Below are 19,487 nucleotides of genomic sequence, written 5' to 3'. Positions count from 1 at the left end.
TATCCTCTTCACTGAAAACAAAGCTAAAGTGATCCAGTTATGTCATAAAAACATGCCTCGGGCTCAGTCCTGTTTCCTAAATTCACAAGTGCCTGTCTTGCAAAACTTGCCACAAGCATCATTTCACAAGCTATGCAGAAACATGCACTCATCTCGGAGAACAAGTTTTTAGCCCCACATGGGATCTCTCCAATGCCTGAATATATTCAGAAGCAAGAGCTTATTCTGATTTCAAGGATCTTACTTTGATTTCAAATCCTTGTCTGTTACTGAAAGGCAGATGTCGTGGATCTGTGTGCTTAGACCTGCCCTATCTTTTCGTTCAGACATCCCAACCTATTTAATGGACGTTAAAAGGACGTTTATGCAAGCTAAGGTTAAGGCAGGCAGGGAAGGGGAAAGGGGAAATACCTGTAAGACTTGTTAAAAAACAAACAAACCAACCAACCACGCACAAACTAGAAAAGAAAAGCAAGAGCCAAAAATCATAGCTTGGGAGTTCAGAGTGGATGTCAGGCAAATATCCTTCAGCCAAAAGGAAGCACGGCACACTAACAGGTTTCCCAGGGAGCCAGCAGGATCCCTGTCCTTGGACATTTTCAAGGTCCAGCCAAACTAAAGCACAGATGACCTGAGCGAGTGTTGGTCAACACTCCTGCTCGGAGGGGACCCGCAGCAGAGCGCTCCCGTGGTTCCTCGTTACTGCAAACAGGAGAACACCTACTGCTGCCAGCTCCACCGGCTCAGAGGAGCAGCACCAGGCACACACAGAGCTGAAGAGCACCAACAAATAACCACACACTGCATTCTTCAAGGGAACTTTTCTTTGATTGATATAAAGACTAGTCACTTGATGTAAACATCTTGAATTTAAGTTGGAAGGTCACTTGCCTGTCACTTCTGAGCACGTGGCTTGAAGGACGTGGAGGTAATTTCATGCACTTTTTAGACAAGACATGGCTGAGCTGCACTGTGCGCCTCTCGTACGCTGCCAGGCCAGTTGCAAGACGGGCCCTGCAGGGACACTTGCAGCCCGCCTGCCACTTCAGATTACTGACATCCACTTTTGAGGCCTTTGCACTGACATTTGTATTTGAGAGGGAGGAAGAAGTATCCAGGCACCTGCTTAGCTCTTCCACAACTGGAGTGTCTGCTGGACATCATTCATAGCTCTCAGCATGAAAAAGTCTGATAGCTGTTACCGCACAGCTCCAGTTCTCCCAAACAAAACCCACCTTCTAGTTGAAGAAAAACAAGACGGTGGATGCAGGGAAACCTGGAGAGACCACCTATCACACAGGGAATGTTCCTGTCCTGTTCCATTTACTCATCAGCGAAACGGAAAAAATTCACCTCGTTCACTCTTCTCTCCCCAGAGAAGATACTGTGAAGCTTTACTCATAGGTTAGCCCTGTATCTATCCAGAAATGCTCATTTAAGTTCTACCTAGAATAGTGTGATGGTTCAAATACTTCAAGGAGACCTTAAACATATCAGGAATTGATGCAAAGGGATGTTACAAATGAAAAATCCTACTTGCTACAAACAAAGGCATCTATTGTATAAATATTGTCATGGAAACAGGACACAGAGTTGCTTTAAAGGACACTCAGAGCACATTAATGGAAAGAGAAAGAACTGGGACTAAACCTAGAAAAGAAAATACCTCAAGATCTCAGAACTGGCCCGAATCCTGTTCCACGACATGGGGCAAACCTATGTGGTGTTTAAGTTTCACATCACTAATATTAAAGCTGAATGTTTTGACTCTAGTAATACAATTCTACACTGAGAAAGATCATATTGAAAGAGTTCACATTTAACCACAAAAATACCACGTTAGGTTCCCACGTGCAAATAAAAAGAGGAAAAAAGGCACACTCCACTGAGCGTTCAACATCAAACAGCTCAAAAATCATTTCTTCCACTTCCATTTTTCCCTGCTACTTTTAATTGCACTGCTTATATGCAACACAAGTCTACCCTCTCTATGGGCAAAGATGCAAACCCTACTTAAACTTCAGGAGGGGAGTATGAGAGAAGCAGGCACGCTCACCCACCCAGCCCTACATTCTCTACTGCAGATGCTACTGCTGGCTGAGAGGAAGGCGAAGGAACAAAATCTGTTTATTACAGACAGTTCCCTTAACCTGTCTGCCACAGAAGAGAATGATACCCAGCTTCTGTGACTATCAGTTTACACTCTCAACATTTTCTATTGAGAAAACACTAAATCTTAATCGAAACAGTCTTCAAACAGCCAAAACACATCCAGGCAAAGCATGAAGTTCAACCCCTTCAAATGCTCCCATTGGAAAGAATTTACACAGCACCTATTTGACATGCAATTCAATCTAGAGAAAGTAAAACCTCTTTTCTCTGGAGCTATGCATCAGGCACTGAGAGGGAAACACTAGGAAGTCAAAGCAGTGCCTGAGTGGAAAAAAATAGGGTCCATTGTAAAAAATAAACTAGAGAAGGTGACACACAAGCCTCATACTCAGCAAAAGCTCACTAAATGCAGTGGACTTTTCCGTGACTGCCACCACAGTATTCGCTACACTGGGTGAGCCGAAACAGGTATTTTTAGACTAAAACCCTTTATGAGCTGTTCATCTTATTACTGCTTCATTCCATTCATTGTATTTTTAATCATGTCCAAACAACTGAGCTATTAAATAAATTCCAAAGCAGCACAGCAGGCTGTGGCTTACACAAGCTTAAGAGCAGAGCAGTAGGAGAGAAAGGCTACTTTGGTTGCAGATTAAACCTTCCCATTCCTACAAAGTACAAAGCACCTGCTGGACTCAACAGCCACATATTCAGGATTACAGCCATTTCTCAGTCCTGTCTCCTGCTGACATCAAAGACATTCAGGATATGATTTACTTTATAAAAGTTACAGGCATCCTAGAAAGAAGGGAGAAAGTTCCAGAAGTATCCGTTCAGTAATGAACTCCCCACTGCAAACGCTTCTGTCAGCCTCCACTAGAGCATCTTGTAAGTGCGGATTTGTACACAGCAACACTTTAAGCTTTCCAGACTGCTTCAGCATCTTATAAACTGTCTTGAAATAAGAAACTCTACACTGCTGTGACCACAAGAGAGCTGCTGCGCTGCACACCTTCATCACCCACAGCAGAGGAATTGGAAAACTTTTAGCAATGTTTAAAGACATCCACCCACCTGCTTCTGTAAACGCTGAAAGGTTTTACTGAAATCAGGGAAGTTGTTGTGCCACAAGTCAGAAGAAAACCAACATCACACATTAGAAGACCAGAAAGAAACTTCCAGTGTCCTACAATTCCCACAAAGGCAAAAAATGAGTCTCCCTTCCTACGAAACCTGGCATTTGGGAAAGGCAGTCCCTGGAGCAAGCAGGGTTACAGCCTGTGGTGGTACCAATACATCACGGGTCTTGTCGTTACATATTTTGTTACTGACAGAGCCCTACACATGGATTAAACAATTAAAGAATATAGGAAAAAAATGCATTTTGTAAGCAAGTTTGCCCACTGAGAATCTGCTCACACCTAATTGTATGTCTGGAACAAGAAATCTGACTTCCATCAAGTTTTTGCTTGCACTAACTTTCTAACCTACCAGCCACCTGAGGCTATCTGCTCAGGAGGACACCAACATGCACGTGCCATCATGAAAACATCAAGAGATGAAGATGCTGGAAGATTTTTTTAGGATCAATGCATCAAGAAAGCACGTACAGACAACTTGGTCATGTATTCACAACACAGCACAACTGCTAATGAGATTACTATACGAAATATCCTAGCAAACACTCATTTTCCTCCCACTATATGTTCCTGCAAGGCTTGTCTAATTTTATAGGCTGAGAGGTTGCGTGGGAAGAACAGGATAAAAGCGAGATCAATGATTGTAATAAGTTTTAATTAGCGTAAAGGCTCCTCTGTGTTAGTTTACAGAATTGAAAAAACATAACACAATGTCTGGAAGATTCATTTCAGAGGAGTCTGGGATGTGGATCTGTCCAGGACACTAAAAACATACATACATACAACTTCTGACACAGGGTGTAGAACAAACAAACTGCTCTCTTTTCTAGAGACCTACAGGATAATTTTGAAATCACCTTTATATCTCTTCCATTAGGACTATGGAAACTTTCATGCTTCAGATACAGTCCGTTTTCTTAGCAGCGAGTGGGGCTTACACAATTTTTAATATAAAATAAGAATTCACTCAATGCCAAACACCCAGTCTCAGACACTTCTGAGCTCTAGCCAAGATGCACGAAGCATGAGCACTAAAGTGATTAGTCCACAGGAGGTGAAATTTCTTGGAATTTAATGACACAGCAGTGAAAAGAGAGCTCCAGCAGCGAGGGCTCAGGCTGAGCAAAAAAAAGCCAGTGGTCTAAAGAGGATAGAGAGGTCAGGAGAGGCTGAACCATGAGATGTTCCCACATTCAGAAGATAAATGGACAGACGTTTGCATCTTCGACTACAGATGGTCTACAACTGAACATACAGTCCTCTAAAAGCCTATCAGCTTACTGAGCAGGGAGCTAATTACAAATGGAAATAAAAACAAGAATAAAAAAGTATTCCTGCAAATTTCCTTCCTCCATAAGACCAAGGAAAAACAATCATGAAATTAACGTGTTCTTCCTCAAACAAGCAGGAGATCCTATTTTCAGACATGCATCCCAAAGCGGCACAGAGGAAAGTTATGAATCATGGAAGGGGAAGATACCAGTTATATTTCACATGTTACATGGTACATAAATAAGCCTTTGAAAGATTAGTCTTCTTAAAAACCATCAGACAGAAATAACAAGGATAAAATGCTCAGAAACCAGCCTCTTCTCGCAGCAATAAGCTTTAATGGACTCGTTGGAACCCATGTTTTTATGCTTTTTATACCCACCCTCTTTTCTTCAGCTTTTGTGCTCAGCTGAAAATACCCAGCCATCCCATCCCATCCCCACTGTTTATGGAAGTAACGACAGAACTGCCAAATTGCCCACCCTCCATTCTCAATTGCTTATTATCAAGAATGGAGACCATAATATTGAAAAAGCAATGTGTATTTATATCTCTTTGGCAGAAAGATCTATTCTGAATGAACAAGCTCATATTTTTCCCAGTCTGAAATATACTAATGGCACGTGATTTGTCATCTGGATTCAGTATTTCTCAATACAGAAATACCTGGGGATACAAAAATCTGATCCATCAGAGAAGAAACATCTGGACTCACACCAATGCTATAAAACATTTCTCGCAGTTAAAATTGTAAATTCCTTTATTAATCTTAGTACAAGTTAGACACTACCTCTCCCCTGCAAAAGCAAAACAGCTCTGTAGCTGTCACGTGGCTCCTAGCTAGAAAAAACTAGAAGTCAAATCAGAACAACTGCACCCAAAGTGTATGAAAACAGTACGAATTAATCCTTTGAGTGAAAGGTATTTTAAAAGACCTGGTCTGTCAATCAGCTGTGGCCAAGGTGGGGGGAAGACTCCGGTGAGACACAAAGAGGGATAAGACCAACTGTTCAGTTATATCCTTACAGATGATATCTCTCGCTGTGAAATTTCCGAGATAAAGCCTAGCACAGCACTTCCCCCGGGGCAGAAGGCAGTCGCCGTGACTTTATCAAGTACCTAGTTATAATTTTCATGCAAATAGCAAGAATAATCAAATGACTATCACAGCTGTGTCAGCCTGAAGAAAAATACCATCTATGAGCTGATCAAAGCAAGCAGATGACCTCACAAAAAGCACATTCAAGATGTTATCTGTCCTTTTGCAACTCATTTGCTTTGGTGTGAGCTAAAAATAAAAAAAATGTACACCTCAAACTGCTTATAACTGCACGGGTGAGACTGCCACAGACCGTGGACACCAACAGCCCTCCACGAGTGCACACACTATCTCCTGGGCAATATTCCAGGGGTCACGTGCATGCGTATCCACTTTTGTTTATTTTTACTCAATCTTTGCTGGCACAGAAATACAGATAATTTTATTTTCTTTTTAATTGCTGGATTGCTTGTTATTTTGTACCAGACTTTACTATCACCTAGAGAAAACAAAATGCACTTTCCAAGGCTTGGTACAGCACAGCTACAAAGAAATATGGGTCAGATCTATTAGTACTTGTGCAAGGTGAAAGCAAGCCAGGTCATATTTATTTTGCTCTACATTTCAGGGATTACTGATTGACAGGCCCTATTCTTACAAATAATAATATCACTGAGCTTTTCTGTGCTTGAATAATCATTGTTTTTCCTCTCTAATAGCACAATACGGTTTACATAGAATACTCAAGAGCATAAAGCCATAGTGACCTTCCCCACCTGAGGAAAAGCTGCTGAAAGTGACAGCTGATGAAAAAAACAAAACAGAGCAACTGAGATAATGCTCCAGCTATTTCATCTCCAGACACATCAGCCCATAATAATCAGAATGATAACAACAAACTCAGACTGATGGCTCTCCCTCCTCCCCCTTCTTTAAACCACATTTCATCTCACCATTTCTAATACTCGAGGAAAGAGTCAATTCACACCTTCTGCACCAGTTACACGCTTCGAGACTCCCTGAATACAGCCCCGAACACCCTGAACACTGAATCATCTCTGATCTGGATGGCAGATATCCATGTAAAAGTACATTTTCATCCAGACATCGACAGTGTTACAGGCGCTGCTTCCTGCTACCTCCCTGAAATTGTTAATACCCTCCTCACACAGCAGCAGCTCACGCTCTCAATGAAGCATCGCTGCTTTTGCTCAGCCTCAAATTTCTCTATGTGGTATTTTCCAGACACATGAGCTGCAAACACATTCCAAGTAAATGCCTTTTCCCCTGCTCATTTTTCAGATGTGGTAATGAATATCAAGAATTGTGCAGGCGGTTGATACTTAGGACATGAAGAAAATATTAAATCAGGAGAACATTTTCTTACACATACACAATGCACCCTTTCTTTTCTATTTATATATGGGAAGCTGAAACATTCTCATAGTTTATGAACTATGGACATCCAGAAAGAGAGAACACTTCTGTCCTCCACCATGAGGTCCCTCCTGCTGGCCTGCATCCTGGGCACCTGGAAAAGGGCTGGAGGTCCTTCCACTTTTGTCTTGCAAGAAGCCACAAGGAGTCACCAGCAGTTCAAAGCTTATGCTACAGATAGAGCAGAGCTCTTGCAGTAAGGTGAGCCCCAGCAAACTCCTTAGAAGTTTTTTTACTTCTTTATAGTCAGGTTCTGCTTGGACAGATGACATTTTAATCTCAAAACCGGAAAGAAATACCAGCGGGTGAAGAAAAGGGGAAGGTATTACCATCCAGGCTAGGTGGATTTGAATGGATTGAGAGATGTCTCACAGGAGCTTAGATCCAAATCAGCACGTCAGAGGATTTTGTGGGATAGGTTTTCTGTTACTCAGCCAAGCAGGCTTCCTTTCAGTGTCTCTGCAAACTGCCTGCTACTTCCCAGCCATCCCTGCCACGAACAGTAAGCCCAGTTCACAGCAAGCCACCAAAAGCAACGCTGGTCAGCTAAACCACTTTCTCTTTCTGCAGGAATTGCTTTGCCTACATAAAAGTCAACTGGCCTCATAGCAATGGAGAAACTGGAGCTTAAAGCTAATTCTTCCTGTCTGAATTGCTGCAAATAGACAGCTTTAGTCTGTATTTTCAGCATTTAGTCTGTATTTTCAGCAATCTCCACACACAGCTTCCTCTAAAGTCAATCTGATGTGTGCATCAGATGGAAGATTTGTTTCTGTGCCTAAATCAAGATGTAGACACTCAAATACATACCCCACTAACGAAAAGAATATGGACCCCGAAAGCAGTTTGAGACGATGAGGATTCTTGCACAAGCTCATCTCTCCAGCTGAGGACCAGCCCCACTGTTCCTTTCTCTACGCAGAGAAACAAACTGAAAAATTTTATAACTATTAAACAGTGACCTCTAAAATTGCATTTGTGAATCCTGTGGAGGAAGAAACATTTTCCAGCCAGTGGATTTCTGCAGGTAGTTCCAGGACTGAACTAGCATTCAAACCTTTGGTCACATCAGTAGGCCTAAATAATAAAACCTGTAGTTATGAAGAGCTCCCTCCCTTGCCAAGGTGCTAAGAGTTCTGTACAACAGCCTAAAAGCAAATGAAAACATAATAAAAACAATTAAACATAACAACCTCTTGGAATGCAAACAGAAAAGTATAGTGAGGAGCCCTGACATCAAGAATATGGAAAGTGGTTCAGACGGTGAATGTGGACCCTTGGAAATGTCATTCTGCTGAGAGAACGCAGATGGGCCAACGACTACGATGAGAGGCTGGGATTCAGGCTGGATCACTTACCACAACACTTTCCAAACTGGGAAATGAAAGCCCAGGATTCAGATTTTCAAAGTCAACAATTTCAATGGCAGTTGATTTGGGAGACAAGGAGGCTTTTGGTCAGTTTAACACCAGCTACAATCACAAGACCTATCAGCCAGTTTAACTATGAAAAGAAACTCCACAGCTTTTGAGAAGATCTTAATTCTTACAGCCTTGACCCATTGGTGAGATATAGCTGGGAAACCAACATATGGAGATAAAATAAGACCAAGAATAGCAGCTGCATTAGTAGCAACAAAGATCTTTCAGAAATGTGATGCTGTCTCACCCTCCTTTTTATAGCTACCACGGCTGTACCTGCTCGAGCACACTGTGGATGTGTAAGGATCAAACAGTAATGAAGGACGGACAAGCCTTTTAACCAAATTGGCTTGGCAGTAAGTCTGCAATTTTCGCACAGCTCATTAGTGGTGACTTTTTATGGAAATGTATGCTGAAACAAAACCAAACGCATCTAACAACTACATGTTCTGCAAATAGATTCCTTGATTGAAAAGAAATGGCTCTCTATTATACACGAAAGAAAAAAAGGAGCAAGAAGGGAAGAAAATGAAGGTTTCAGAAAAGAAGCAGCACAATGAGAGTCCTTCCTAAGGCAGCCTCACACGGCTGTGCTGAGACTTCCAGGTACGGATTTTCAACGCCTTTCCCCTGTCTGGTCACATGCAGGAACCCACAGCTCAGGCAAGCACACCTCGAGCACAAAGAGCCCTCCATCTCCAAATGCCACGAAAGCAGCAGCAGTATCAAGGTCTCGCAAATGCTTCAGTGCTTTCTGCACTGCTTCCACACTCTTCTCTAACATGGGCTGAGCACCAGAGCAGCTGCGCTGCGAGGGGAGCAGCAGAGGGACCTCCTTGACAGCAGTGTCCCCGTGTTGGAGATGAGCAAGTGTCACTAGATGTTTGTTTAAATGCTTAATACTGGATCCTATTTGCAAAGCATTAGCATTCCTGCTCTCCTGCGTCTGCAGTGATTGATTTCATTTGCATATGCAAATCAAATGCCAGTATGAGACACTTAATATTCCCTCAACTTCATTTAGTGCTGCAGCAACACGGGTCAATATCTCGCTCCATCCTCTGCTATGTGGGGAGGGGAGGGTTCTCGCAGAGTCAGCAAATGCTAATAAGCTTTGCTGCTTTCAAGTCTTAAAATCAATTAGTAGTATATTAAGGCACACTTGCTGGGAGCTCATTTAAGTAATAAAAATCTTTTGTATACCTAAAAAGAAAAAGAATAGGAAGGCTGACTCTTCCTTCCCCAGTTCCTCAGGGAGTTGCTTTAATCTGAAGTCATAATGGAAAGCAACACATCTGCCCCAGCACTGACGGGAGTGGGGAGCTGCTCCGCTGTTTTTGCTGGCCTCGGAGGGAAAGCAGTAAGGATATCCAAACACCCAGTCTTTAGTGCAAGTTTTTACCCTACACTTGTTTGAACAACATTAACATACACAGACAGCAAGGGGAATTCAAAGCAGCATATCCACATCCACCAACCCTCTGCCCTTGTATTCATGACATTAACCTTACGCTGCAACAGCCCCTCACTTGGCACTGACATTTACAGAGCAGTAACTCCAGGCTGTCACAGCACAGAACATCCCACCAAGCAGCACAGGCTCCCCAGTACTACCACCACAAACTTCTGGGAACAAGCACTGAGAAGATGCATGATCAGCTTAGGCAAACAAATGGTCCAACACCACCCCAGCCTGCAGCCCCCCCATGCTATGGGCATCACCCACCTACAGCAGACCCGCTGAAACCCCCCCCCCCAAACCTGCATGCGTCAGGTTAGCTTCCCCACCCCAACGGGTGCTCAGCACCAGCAATGCTCTGGAATTAAGTGACTGCTCCAAGAAGATCCATTGAAACCAGAGCAAACATCATTTACACCAGCTGAGGGGCTGGCACAGTACCACACTCTGCACCGCCGCCAGTCACAGGCTCCCACCCATCTGACAGCAGGTCAAGCACACACACCCGACTGAAGTGGAGCTTTTAAGGTATTTCCCCTCACTCAGATGCAGCTTCTGCAAGTCACCAGGGCCCAGAGCTTGCTGCTTTAAGCCAATGCTATGAACACCACCAGCCACACAAGTACTTGACCTTGAGCTCTCGGGAGAGGCTCTCATTATTCAAAGCCAAACTGCACCTCAGCTGGCACCAGAGCTAATTTCAGCTTTATACCCCAGGAGGTATTTGCACCTGGACACTCCCCCACCTAAAGAAAAGAAGTGCCTGTTCATGAACAAGTATCCCTAGCCACACTCCCCAGGAAAACACAGCAGCCAGCACAGCTATTTACATTTATTTCTTCATCTTCTAATCGATATTTTTGTTTTATGAGTGCCTGACTACCTGATGTAGCATCACACTCATAAACATTGCAAGGGGCAAACACCTGGCTTATTTGCTTGGTTTTAGTTCAGCAAATTTATTGGACATCATCTGCAACTATCAGACTGAGCAGCACTTACACCAGTGCCTGCCAAGGCTGTGAAAAATAATTGAGTCACCACTGCCATGCCAACTTGCCATTCATTTCCCTTTCAAGGCTGAAATGCCACTGATGACTGGAATACGCTTCTGACCATGACAACAGTTTCCTCCATGGAAGAAAAAGGAGTAAACCAGATACAGACAACTGGAAACAAATAGCAAAATAGTGTTTACAAGAGAACTTTATATTTCTCAGGGTGGCTTTTTGCCCTTTAAAAGTTGTTTATAAAACAACTGCTCTTGTCTAAACTACTATCAAATTCTGAAGTAGGTGTTTGGGGTTTTTTTTAACATCACAGCCAAGACATCAAAGGTATGTATTCACTGTCAAGCCAACACCAGTTCTTCCAGTGCTAGCACAGGCCAGTAGCAATGGGGAGAAAGCAGCACTGGCAGGAACTCAGGCTGATTTGGGATATAAAGCCCAGTTGACTCACTTTGACCAACCAGATCCTTTACTATTTCTCTCATCAAGTTTGCATCCACCGCTCCAAACACGGGACTGAACAGAACACTTGACTGTGCAAAATCACTCGTTTCCAATACGCATATGGTACATTAAATGAAACAGTAGCTGCACGTTGCGAACAGCTGATGACAAATAGAGGCACAGCTACAGAGCTGAGATAGTGGGGAAAAATTCCAAAGAGCAGCCATAAAAAGATCTGAAACCGTATGATAGGCAAACCTATTGCCAACTAAATTTTTTACATTAGGTAGAAAACACTTAATTGGTGACAGCATCAATCCAATGCTATGCTTTAAATCTAATTATAAAATTACTACTCTTCCAGACACTACACTGTGTAAAACAATCCTGTCACTCAATATTATTGACAGCACTGCATTGCCTTACTGCTTATTCGGTATCTTGGTTTATCATGTAGTCCCAGTACTAATACCTTGCAAACAATAAGCAAATTACAACACGCTGTGCTGACTGAATCGCTGTCTGGTTTGGCACAGCCTTGACAGCTCTACGCACACATTCCTAAGTGCAGTGCAAAGCTGCTGCAGGACTGTGTTATCCTTTATCATTAGACAGTGCCACTGCATCACTGCCTCCCTCTCCAGCAGGACTCGAGCTCTTTCTGCTTCCCTCCAGCTTTATTGCTACTCGACAGGCAGCAGTGACAACGAAAGGGATAACACCTAGTTTTGTTCCTATCCCTTCTTTCAGGCATGATGTTCATTATGATCAATCATGCTTTTTTAATCCCCATGTATTAAAAGGGATTGGGACATTTCAACCATAAGAATATGAGCATTCAAACACTATCTGTGGAGTTCTTGCTTTGTTTCTAGAACAATCAGTTCTTTTACAGCCATGTGGGAACAGCAATGTGACTCAAGACAAGGCAACTCATCCACAAACCTGCTACGATATAAACATTAACAATAAGATACAGTGACAGTACGTATTGTTAAGAAGTGCGTGAGGCCAGCACAGCCAATTGAAGATCTCAGCTGCTGGTCTCTTTGGCTGGTTTGAACCCTCTAAGCAAGTTAATGCAGCAAAATAAACTAATAAAACAATTTTTGGTACACAAGATTAGATGAGAACTCCTGGGTCATCTGCTGCTGTCCTCTGCTATGTCATTGCTTCTCCATATGGTGGGCCTACATACAAAACATGGGCAATTTCTCTTTACAGCACTCCACATAATTTGCAACAATCAGGACTTAAACTCTTCAGGAAGGTTTTTAGGTTCTGCAGTTCCACAATACAACAGATGGGAAAGTTTTCTAAAATTTAAATTAATTACAACTTTGAACAAATTAACTATAAAAAGAATAATAATGTAATGAGCACAGAAATCTTCACATTAATATTTTTAGCACCAATTCAACACAACTAACTCCATCAGCACATTTTCAGACTGGTAACAGTATTTTCTACCAACATCACAGAAGACACTGAGGTTCAGGCTGCTGCTCCTGGACAGCAGCACCAAGCGTAGCGGGTTTCCCTGTTTGCAAACAGAGACAGCTGAAAGATGCTGAAAGGAACAAACCAACTGTGCATCTCTGCTGCAATCATCTGCTGTGAATTAGTTCGAAACAGTAATGAACATCCCAAAGTTACGGTGTTAAAGCTTCTCACAGACGAAGGGGCATTTTGAACCCACTGTTTCAGAGTGTTGGCACACTCAGAGAACCAGCATTTTATGGCTTCCCATGCTGTTCTTCTCTATAGCTTTATCACTACAAACTGTGAGGGCTACAAACTTTTTTTTAATTAAAACTTTCATTCTTGAGCAGAGCTCTCTAATAACGAAAAGTAACAGAGTGGATTCAGCATGGACCTCTGGCCATTATGTATTTAGGAATCATTTCACCAGTTACCACCACCATTGAAGCGGAACATCAAACGGTACAGTCTAATACTGCTCCAGCCCAGAAAAAGCAGAGCACTTCACCTGGAACTCAGAAATTTTAAAACAATAAATATTGTCTAAACAGGAAGACAACATCAGTATGCTAGACTCGTTTTGTATTTAGCACCTTATTAACACATAAATTTGGTATACGCCCTTTAATATTCACAGGCACCAAGCCACTCCGATTGTGTGCCTGAAGCTAAAGACAGCACCTGCAGAAGCAAACCAGCACTGATTGTAATCACATTCCTCATCCCAAGATGAATTTTCTTTATTCTTTTTAAAGGAAACATGCAATGCCAGCAGATTCACTACTAACTCTGTACTATCTGCGGACTCACCCAACCCACCTCCCATCAGCATCGCGGGATTTCCCGGCGAGGTTTCCCTTCCAAGCACCGACTCCAGCATGACCCTAGCTCAGCTTGGGAGATACAGAGGGAGGGGAGGAGGGAGACAAAGCAACATCTTTCCCAGGTCACAGCTGATACTAGAATTAGGAGGCATAGTAAAGCAAAAAGAACAAAAAGCCACAAAGGCAAGGCACATTAAGCACAGCAGACAAGGATGAAACGGCAAAAATTGCAGGAGCAGCTGAATGGGAGGCAGAGAGCTGTCTATTAAAACAAAAAAGTCCTAAAAGGTATCGCACAGCCCTTGAAAGCTTTATGCCACACACTCAACACGCCCAATACTAAGCAGACCAAAGTTAAAAGGAGCTGTTAAAGAGTCAATACACGCTGGCATCCAGATCCACGCATTCAACTGCAAGGCCATTGTGGTTTTGAACACAAACCATCTCTTGCAGAGATTCAATCATCAGACAAAGCAACATCAAACTTCCAGAAAAAGGAATACTCTTGTTTCCAAAGACACAGAGAAATCAAACTGATCAATTTGTCTGCCATTAAGGGGGCAACTGTTGCTCTAAAGTCGAATGACAGCTGGGAAAATGGAGAAATGAAGCAGTTTCACAACTCGCACGCAGTGGCAATACATCCACAGAGCAGCAGAGCCATGAAACCTTGTTCAGGTTTAGCAAAAGGAACGGTCAAAGAGGGACAGGGACCCGTTTTTAATTGTATTTTCTAAATATGTACGCACAACTCCACAAACAACCCTCCAAAGAATGAGATATTTGTGCTTAAGAGGAGGGTATTTATTATGAAGGAAAACAGCTCCATTTACTAGGGGCTGGTTCCCTCTGTATTTAAACATTTCTAATTTCTTAAAATAAGCAGTGTTCTTCTAGGCATAATTGTTTCTTTTCAATCAGGCACTTAATGTTTGCAGCTATCAAATTTGTTGCAGCTGTAATCAAACACGATGTCTTGGGAAGGAAAATCTTCACCTACTGTTAAATCTTGCTGCATTACACAGCACCAGAGTCCAGAGTCCAAAATGCCCCAGTTCTTCCAGGAGCAGAAGTTGTAACACAGCGTCAGAGCAGAAAGAAGTTTATGCAAGATCCTCAGGCCCTGGCTGCTTGCTTAGTGTTTGATAAACGCTCGGAGAGTCTCAGAAAGAAGGATCTGAGCAGCCTTGAAAAGCATAAAGTTTCATTAAGCTTATGAGCCTCAGTGGTTTACAGCATCGCTCTCCAGTCGTGTATGATAAAGAGCAGGTTCAGGTATCTTTATTTAAATCCCTTTCTATTTTTCATACCCTCAACACTAACAAGGCAGCCAAGAGGTAATGGTTTACAAATAATAATGTAATTTTATATGTACATTAGTAAACTAAAAAAAAACCACCTGCTATTCATCATGAACTGCTATTAGCATTATTGAGGAAATGATGTGGAATTTATATCAATTTTCCTCTTATTCTAAAAGACTTGCCCAATTTATTTTAAATGCCAACTTACTGTGTATTCATCAGGTGTGTGGCAGTGATTGTAATTAATTTCACACTGTAGTCTAGGCACGTGCCTTAATATTAGCTTCACATATCTTTCAGGGGAAGCAACATGAAAGCATTGGTCATCTTTGGTCATTAAATCTTCAGCAATATTTTTCACAAGATGAGACTGTCAAGATTCACATCCTAGTAAAATTCTAAACTTAGATTATTTATAGCTGTGTCTGCTTCGAAATTCTCCCGCAGTTGAAATGAAATGCCAGACTCCACAACAGCTGGCTAGGATTTTTCAGAAGAATCATTCAGTCATAAAAAAGGAAAAACTCCCAGAGTCTGGGGGTGAACAAGGCTAATTGTGAAATAATGTTGAATTCAAGGGACAGTTTAACAGGAAAAACAAATTTAAGGATGATAAAAGCATGAAAGCACTAATTGAAGTATTTTCTAAATCATATGTTCTGAAATGGAGCTTCATAAGAACTGCCTATATTTAGTAAAGGAATCTCTTAGGAAAATTACATTCAGACCAAACTATTATATTTAAATAGAAATGAAATTTTCTGTATTCTTTCAATTCAGCAAGAAAAAGCTGACAATTTTTCATTCCCAGTCATCCTGCAATGGTTCTCCCCGTTTCTTTCTCCAGATCATCCACTTGAGGACAGTTATTTGTGCTGATCTAGTCCTGCCTCCCCTCAAATTGTGATATCCCTGTGGATTTTCCCATACTCACACCACCACACGGGAGCTCCTGAAGGCTGTCTGTGCAGTCATGAATGCAAATGCTCAGCAGCGTGTACGACAAGGAGCCATTCTGACCTTGTTTTGCAACTTGGAAGCTGGGAACCCAGACTACACGACCAACATGAGAGCGTGCGGAGCCATCTGTGCCACAACCAGGGAGAGAAGCCAGATCTCTGAAGCTGTGACCTGGTGGCCTTAAACTCAGAGATGCTGCTGCACCCTCGACAGCATCATCCTCAGTCACCACCATTTCCTCTCCTTGAGAGATGGCTGTGAGAGGAGAACATCAGCCCTTCTGTTTGCTCTCAACACTGTCTTCCACAGCAGAAGAATGAATATAAAATCCCTACTGTTTACTGAGCTTTGAGACAATATTTGGCATCTAGAGAAAAATCACAACAAACAGTAAGAGATCAGAGAACATGGAGTCAGACGATGAAAGCAGATAGAAACAAGCTGGCAACACACAACAAACTAAAAGAAGAAAGATGAGGAAGTCGGACAATGAGGAGAAGAGGATTAAGGAAGTTCTAGCAGCAAGGCACAATAACATTTAATGAAGTCAGAGAACTGTGAGCTGAAGAAGGAAGCATCACAGCACAGCAGCCCCAGAGCTGGCTGTTCCTCAATTCCACTGCCACCTGCCTTACCTGGAGCTTGGAAAAACCTCTGCAGACTTCCAGAAGCTCGCTCTGCCTGTCTGTTCTTAAAGCATCTCTAAACATTCTCATAGTGGAAACGTTACTTAATAAATCCTGCCACCACAGTGCACAAGCTCTCCCTTTTTCAGCCAGTGAAATGCACAGCTAAACTGTGTGTCCTGAAACCACAAGAAATGAAGAAACACACATACAGATACGAGCAGATGTCTGTGGTGTTTTCCAGAAATTGCTTGTAAGAGATCTTATCACACAGGCATCATACTGACTAGATAAGCCAGGAAGATATTAACTTAGATAAAGCCAACCTCAATTTGTGTCTTTCCCAGAGGGTCAGGGCAGAGCAGACACCAGTGTAAGCACAATGTTCTTGTGGCACTGATGCCTCCAATGATGTCTCTTTCTTCCTGTCCTCCTTTAAAAAGTTCCTGAGATCTTTTGTTCCAGTTTTAAAATTCTGTTTCTTTGGTGTATTTCCCAATGATTGCTTAAAGAGAGGAGGAGAGTAACGAACATGCTTTAATAGCAGATCATAAAGGAGCCATTTCCTGCAGGGACTCATGCATTGTTCTGTCTTTAAACATGAATTATCAAATCACAAGCTATTCACTGAGTCGCAGATTACCAATGAACTGAAACAGCAGCAGCATGTCCCTTTGATCAAAAACACACTTATCTCCTCCTTTAGTCTTACTTAACAACAATCCAAATAGCAAGTAGCTTGTTTTGAGGCAGGCTCAGAGCAGCAGTTTAGCAAGCCTGCCCCTCTCAAAATGAAGCTTTCATTTACACCAATGCTCTGTGTCACTCAGGGGCTCAGGTTAAGTTTTAAGTACATTTCTTTTTTTTCCCCCCTGGAGATGCACTCAGTTACCTGATTTAAAGCCTCCTAATCACCAGTCAAATAAACTCCAGATAATTTAAATTATATATGTGACTACAGGGCAGCCCTGGAACAAGCCTTTGTACAAGATTACCTGCTGCATCAAGGTAATAAAAACAACATTAAAAAGTGCAGAAATAACTGTGTGTAAATGCCAAAAACTGAACTCTAAATGTCAAGAAAGTACAAAGACAGCTACATGTCCTCTGTCACACAATTTCAGAGCAATGTACTGTCATGTCTACTAGACACAGTGATTGACACGTTCTAGCAGAGATTTTGCAAACAGGCAACATGATCTGCCTTTCCTCAGCACACTGCTGTTCTCACCTGATCACTGCAAGACTAATAAAAATGCCTCCGTGCCACTGCCGCCTCAAGGCGGAGCAAAGGTTTTAATCAGAAATTAGAGGGTATTTAAACAGAATTTCCCTGAACCTGAACAATTGTCAAGTGCAGAAAACGCTGAGTGACTACAACATCACCTAAATGAAGGCATCTGCTTGGTTTAATGTATTGGGGAACTGTCCAGTAGGACTCATTACCAAAATTATCATTAAGGCTGAGAACTTTTAAGGACTCCGAAGAAAAACATTTATGGCAATAGGAACAACATTCTAGGTTCAATAATCAACATAAATGTAATTCAAATTTTAAAATGTTTATCTGTCATTTACCCAGCAGTACCAGCTCTATTACAATCACGACCTGCCTGCTAGGATGAACAGTTCTTTCACATATCTGACAACTTCCAGTGTTAAGAGATCCAAGATTTTCTGAAGCTACCAAGCCTTCACATGCAATCCTTTACCTCCACAGCCACCACACACTGGACATTATTTATGACAAGTGACACAGGAGATGAATTTAAATACTTGAGGAGGAAGGTGCAGGGAAAAGTAACAAATAGGAGAATGTAAAGGAAAAATGCAGTAATCTCCGAGCATCCTGTGTGCTGCTCTGCACTCCCCGCTGTCTCAGCTGTAAATAAGAGCAGCTACATGGGGTGCAGCACTTGCTGTAACCTTGCAGATTTCACTATCAAATCCCACATTACCCTTCCTTCTCAGTCATCCTGGCTTTGCTGTTAGAGGAAGCTTTTCAAGATGTTTTGAGTGAGATGCTGAGAGGAAAAAATGCAACAAATTACACAAGGATCAGGTACTCCTGTCTTGGATTAAGTGTTTGCGTATGTATATATCCTGGTATGAACTCTGTATGGGATCATCATAAGCCAAATGCGGAGACAATTAAAGATAATTACTGAACTGGGCAGACTTACCTTCATAGCTTGCCTGGAAGCCTTGAGCACTGACCGCATAATCACTCACAAGCCACAAGGACAGCACGACCCCTGTGCTCACAATAGGAGCAGGCAGCTGGAAACCCGTTAACCTGGAAGAAATCAAGAGGAAGGTTATGCTCACCATTTCTGCCTTTGAACCACTGGCAAACAGAAGAGCAGGGCAGCTGCCACTTTGGCCAACGCAGCACAGCCCAAAGTGGGGAGCTTCAGAGCTAAAGAAAACAGACCAGTACGCCTGGAATTCAATAGCTGTTCACCAAGGGCTGGGCAAACCCATCCTGGGCTTTGTCCAGGGTCAGGTACCAGCACACTGCAATTTCCAGCCCAAGCAATTTCTCCTTAAAGTTGCCACCAGCCCCTGGCAACTTCCAGAGACAGAGAGTTAACTTCCCTACTGCTCTTACTCCAGTGCTAATTTAGTAAACCTAAATATTATTTCAAACAGATTGAACTCTGACTAATGAAAGCTGACATGCTCTGCCTGAGAACCTTATTAAAGCAAAATTTCCAGTTACTAGCAAAGTTCACGCAGTTGCCAGCCAACGACAGCAGTCAAGTTTTAATGTCACCAAAGAAGTACTTACCTGCTCTCAGCATAAAAATCCATTGCCTGTACAAGCTGGAAGAACAAGTAATTGCTCCTATTTATTAAAAATAAAAGGTTCCAGGATTTTTAAAGGATTCAAGAGAGTTTTACCATGCACAGAGCTGAGGAAGAGTGCCATAGTTTTATTAATTTATTTCGCAGTTT

The 19,487-nt window shown here is 42.3% G+C and overlaps 1 protein-coding gene across 1 annotated transcript in view; it reads right to left on the bottom strand.

Moving 5' to 3' along the window:
- The window catches only part of CSMD2 (CUB and Sushi multiple domains 2), a 254,428-nt gene that overhangs the window by 198,440 nt on the left and 36,501 nt on the right, over positions 1-19,487 (bottom strand). The window contains 1 exon segment of the mRNA XM_068417612.1: positions 18,713-18,825. Within this exon segment, the coding sequence (XP_068273713.1) occupies positions 18,713-18,825 (113 nt within the window).

This window comes from Nyctibius grandis, chromosome 24 (genome assembly GCF_013368605.1).
Source record: "Nyctibius grandis isolate bNycGra1 chromosome 24, bNycGra1.pri, whole genome shotgun sequence".
NCBI classification, from domain to species: Eukaryota; Metazoa; Chordata; class Aves; order Nyctibiiformes; family Nyctibiidae; genus Nyctibius; species Nyctibius grandis.
This window is presented reverse-complemented; position numbering and strand designations above follow the sequence as displayed.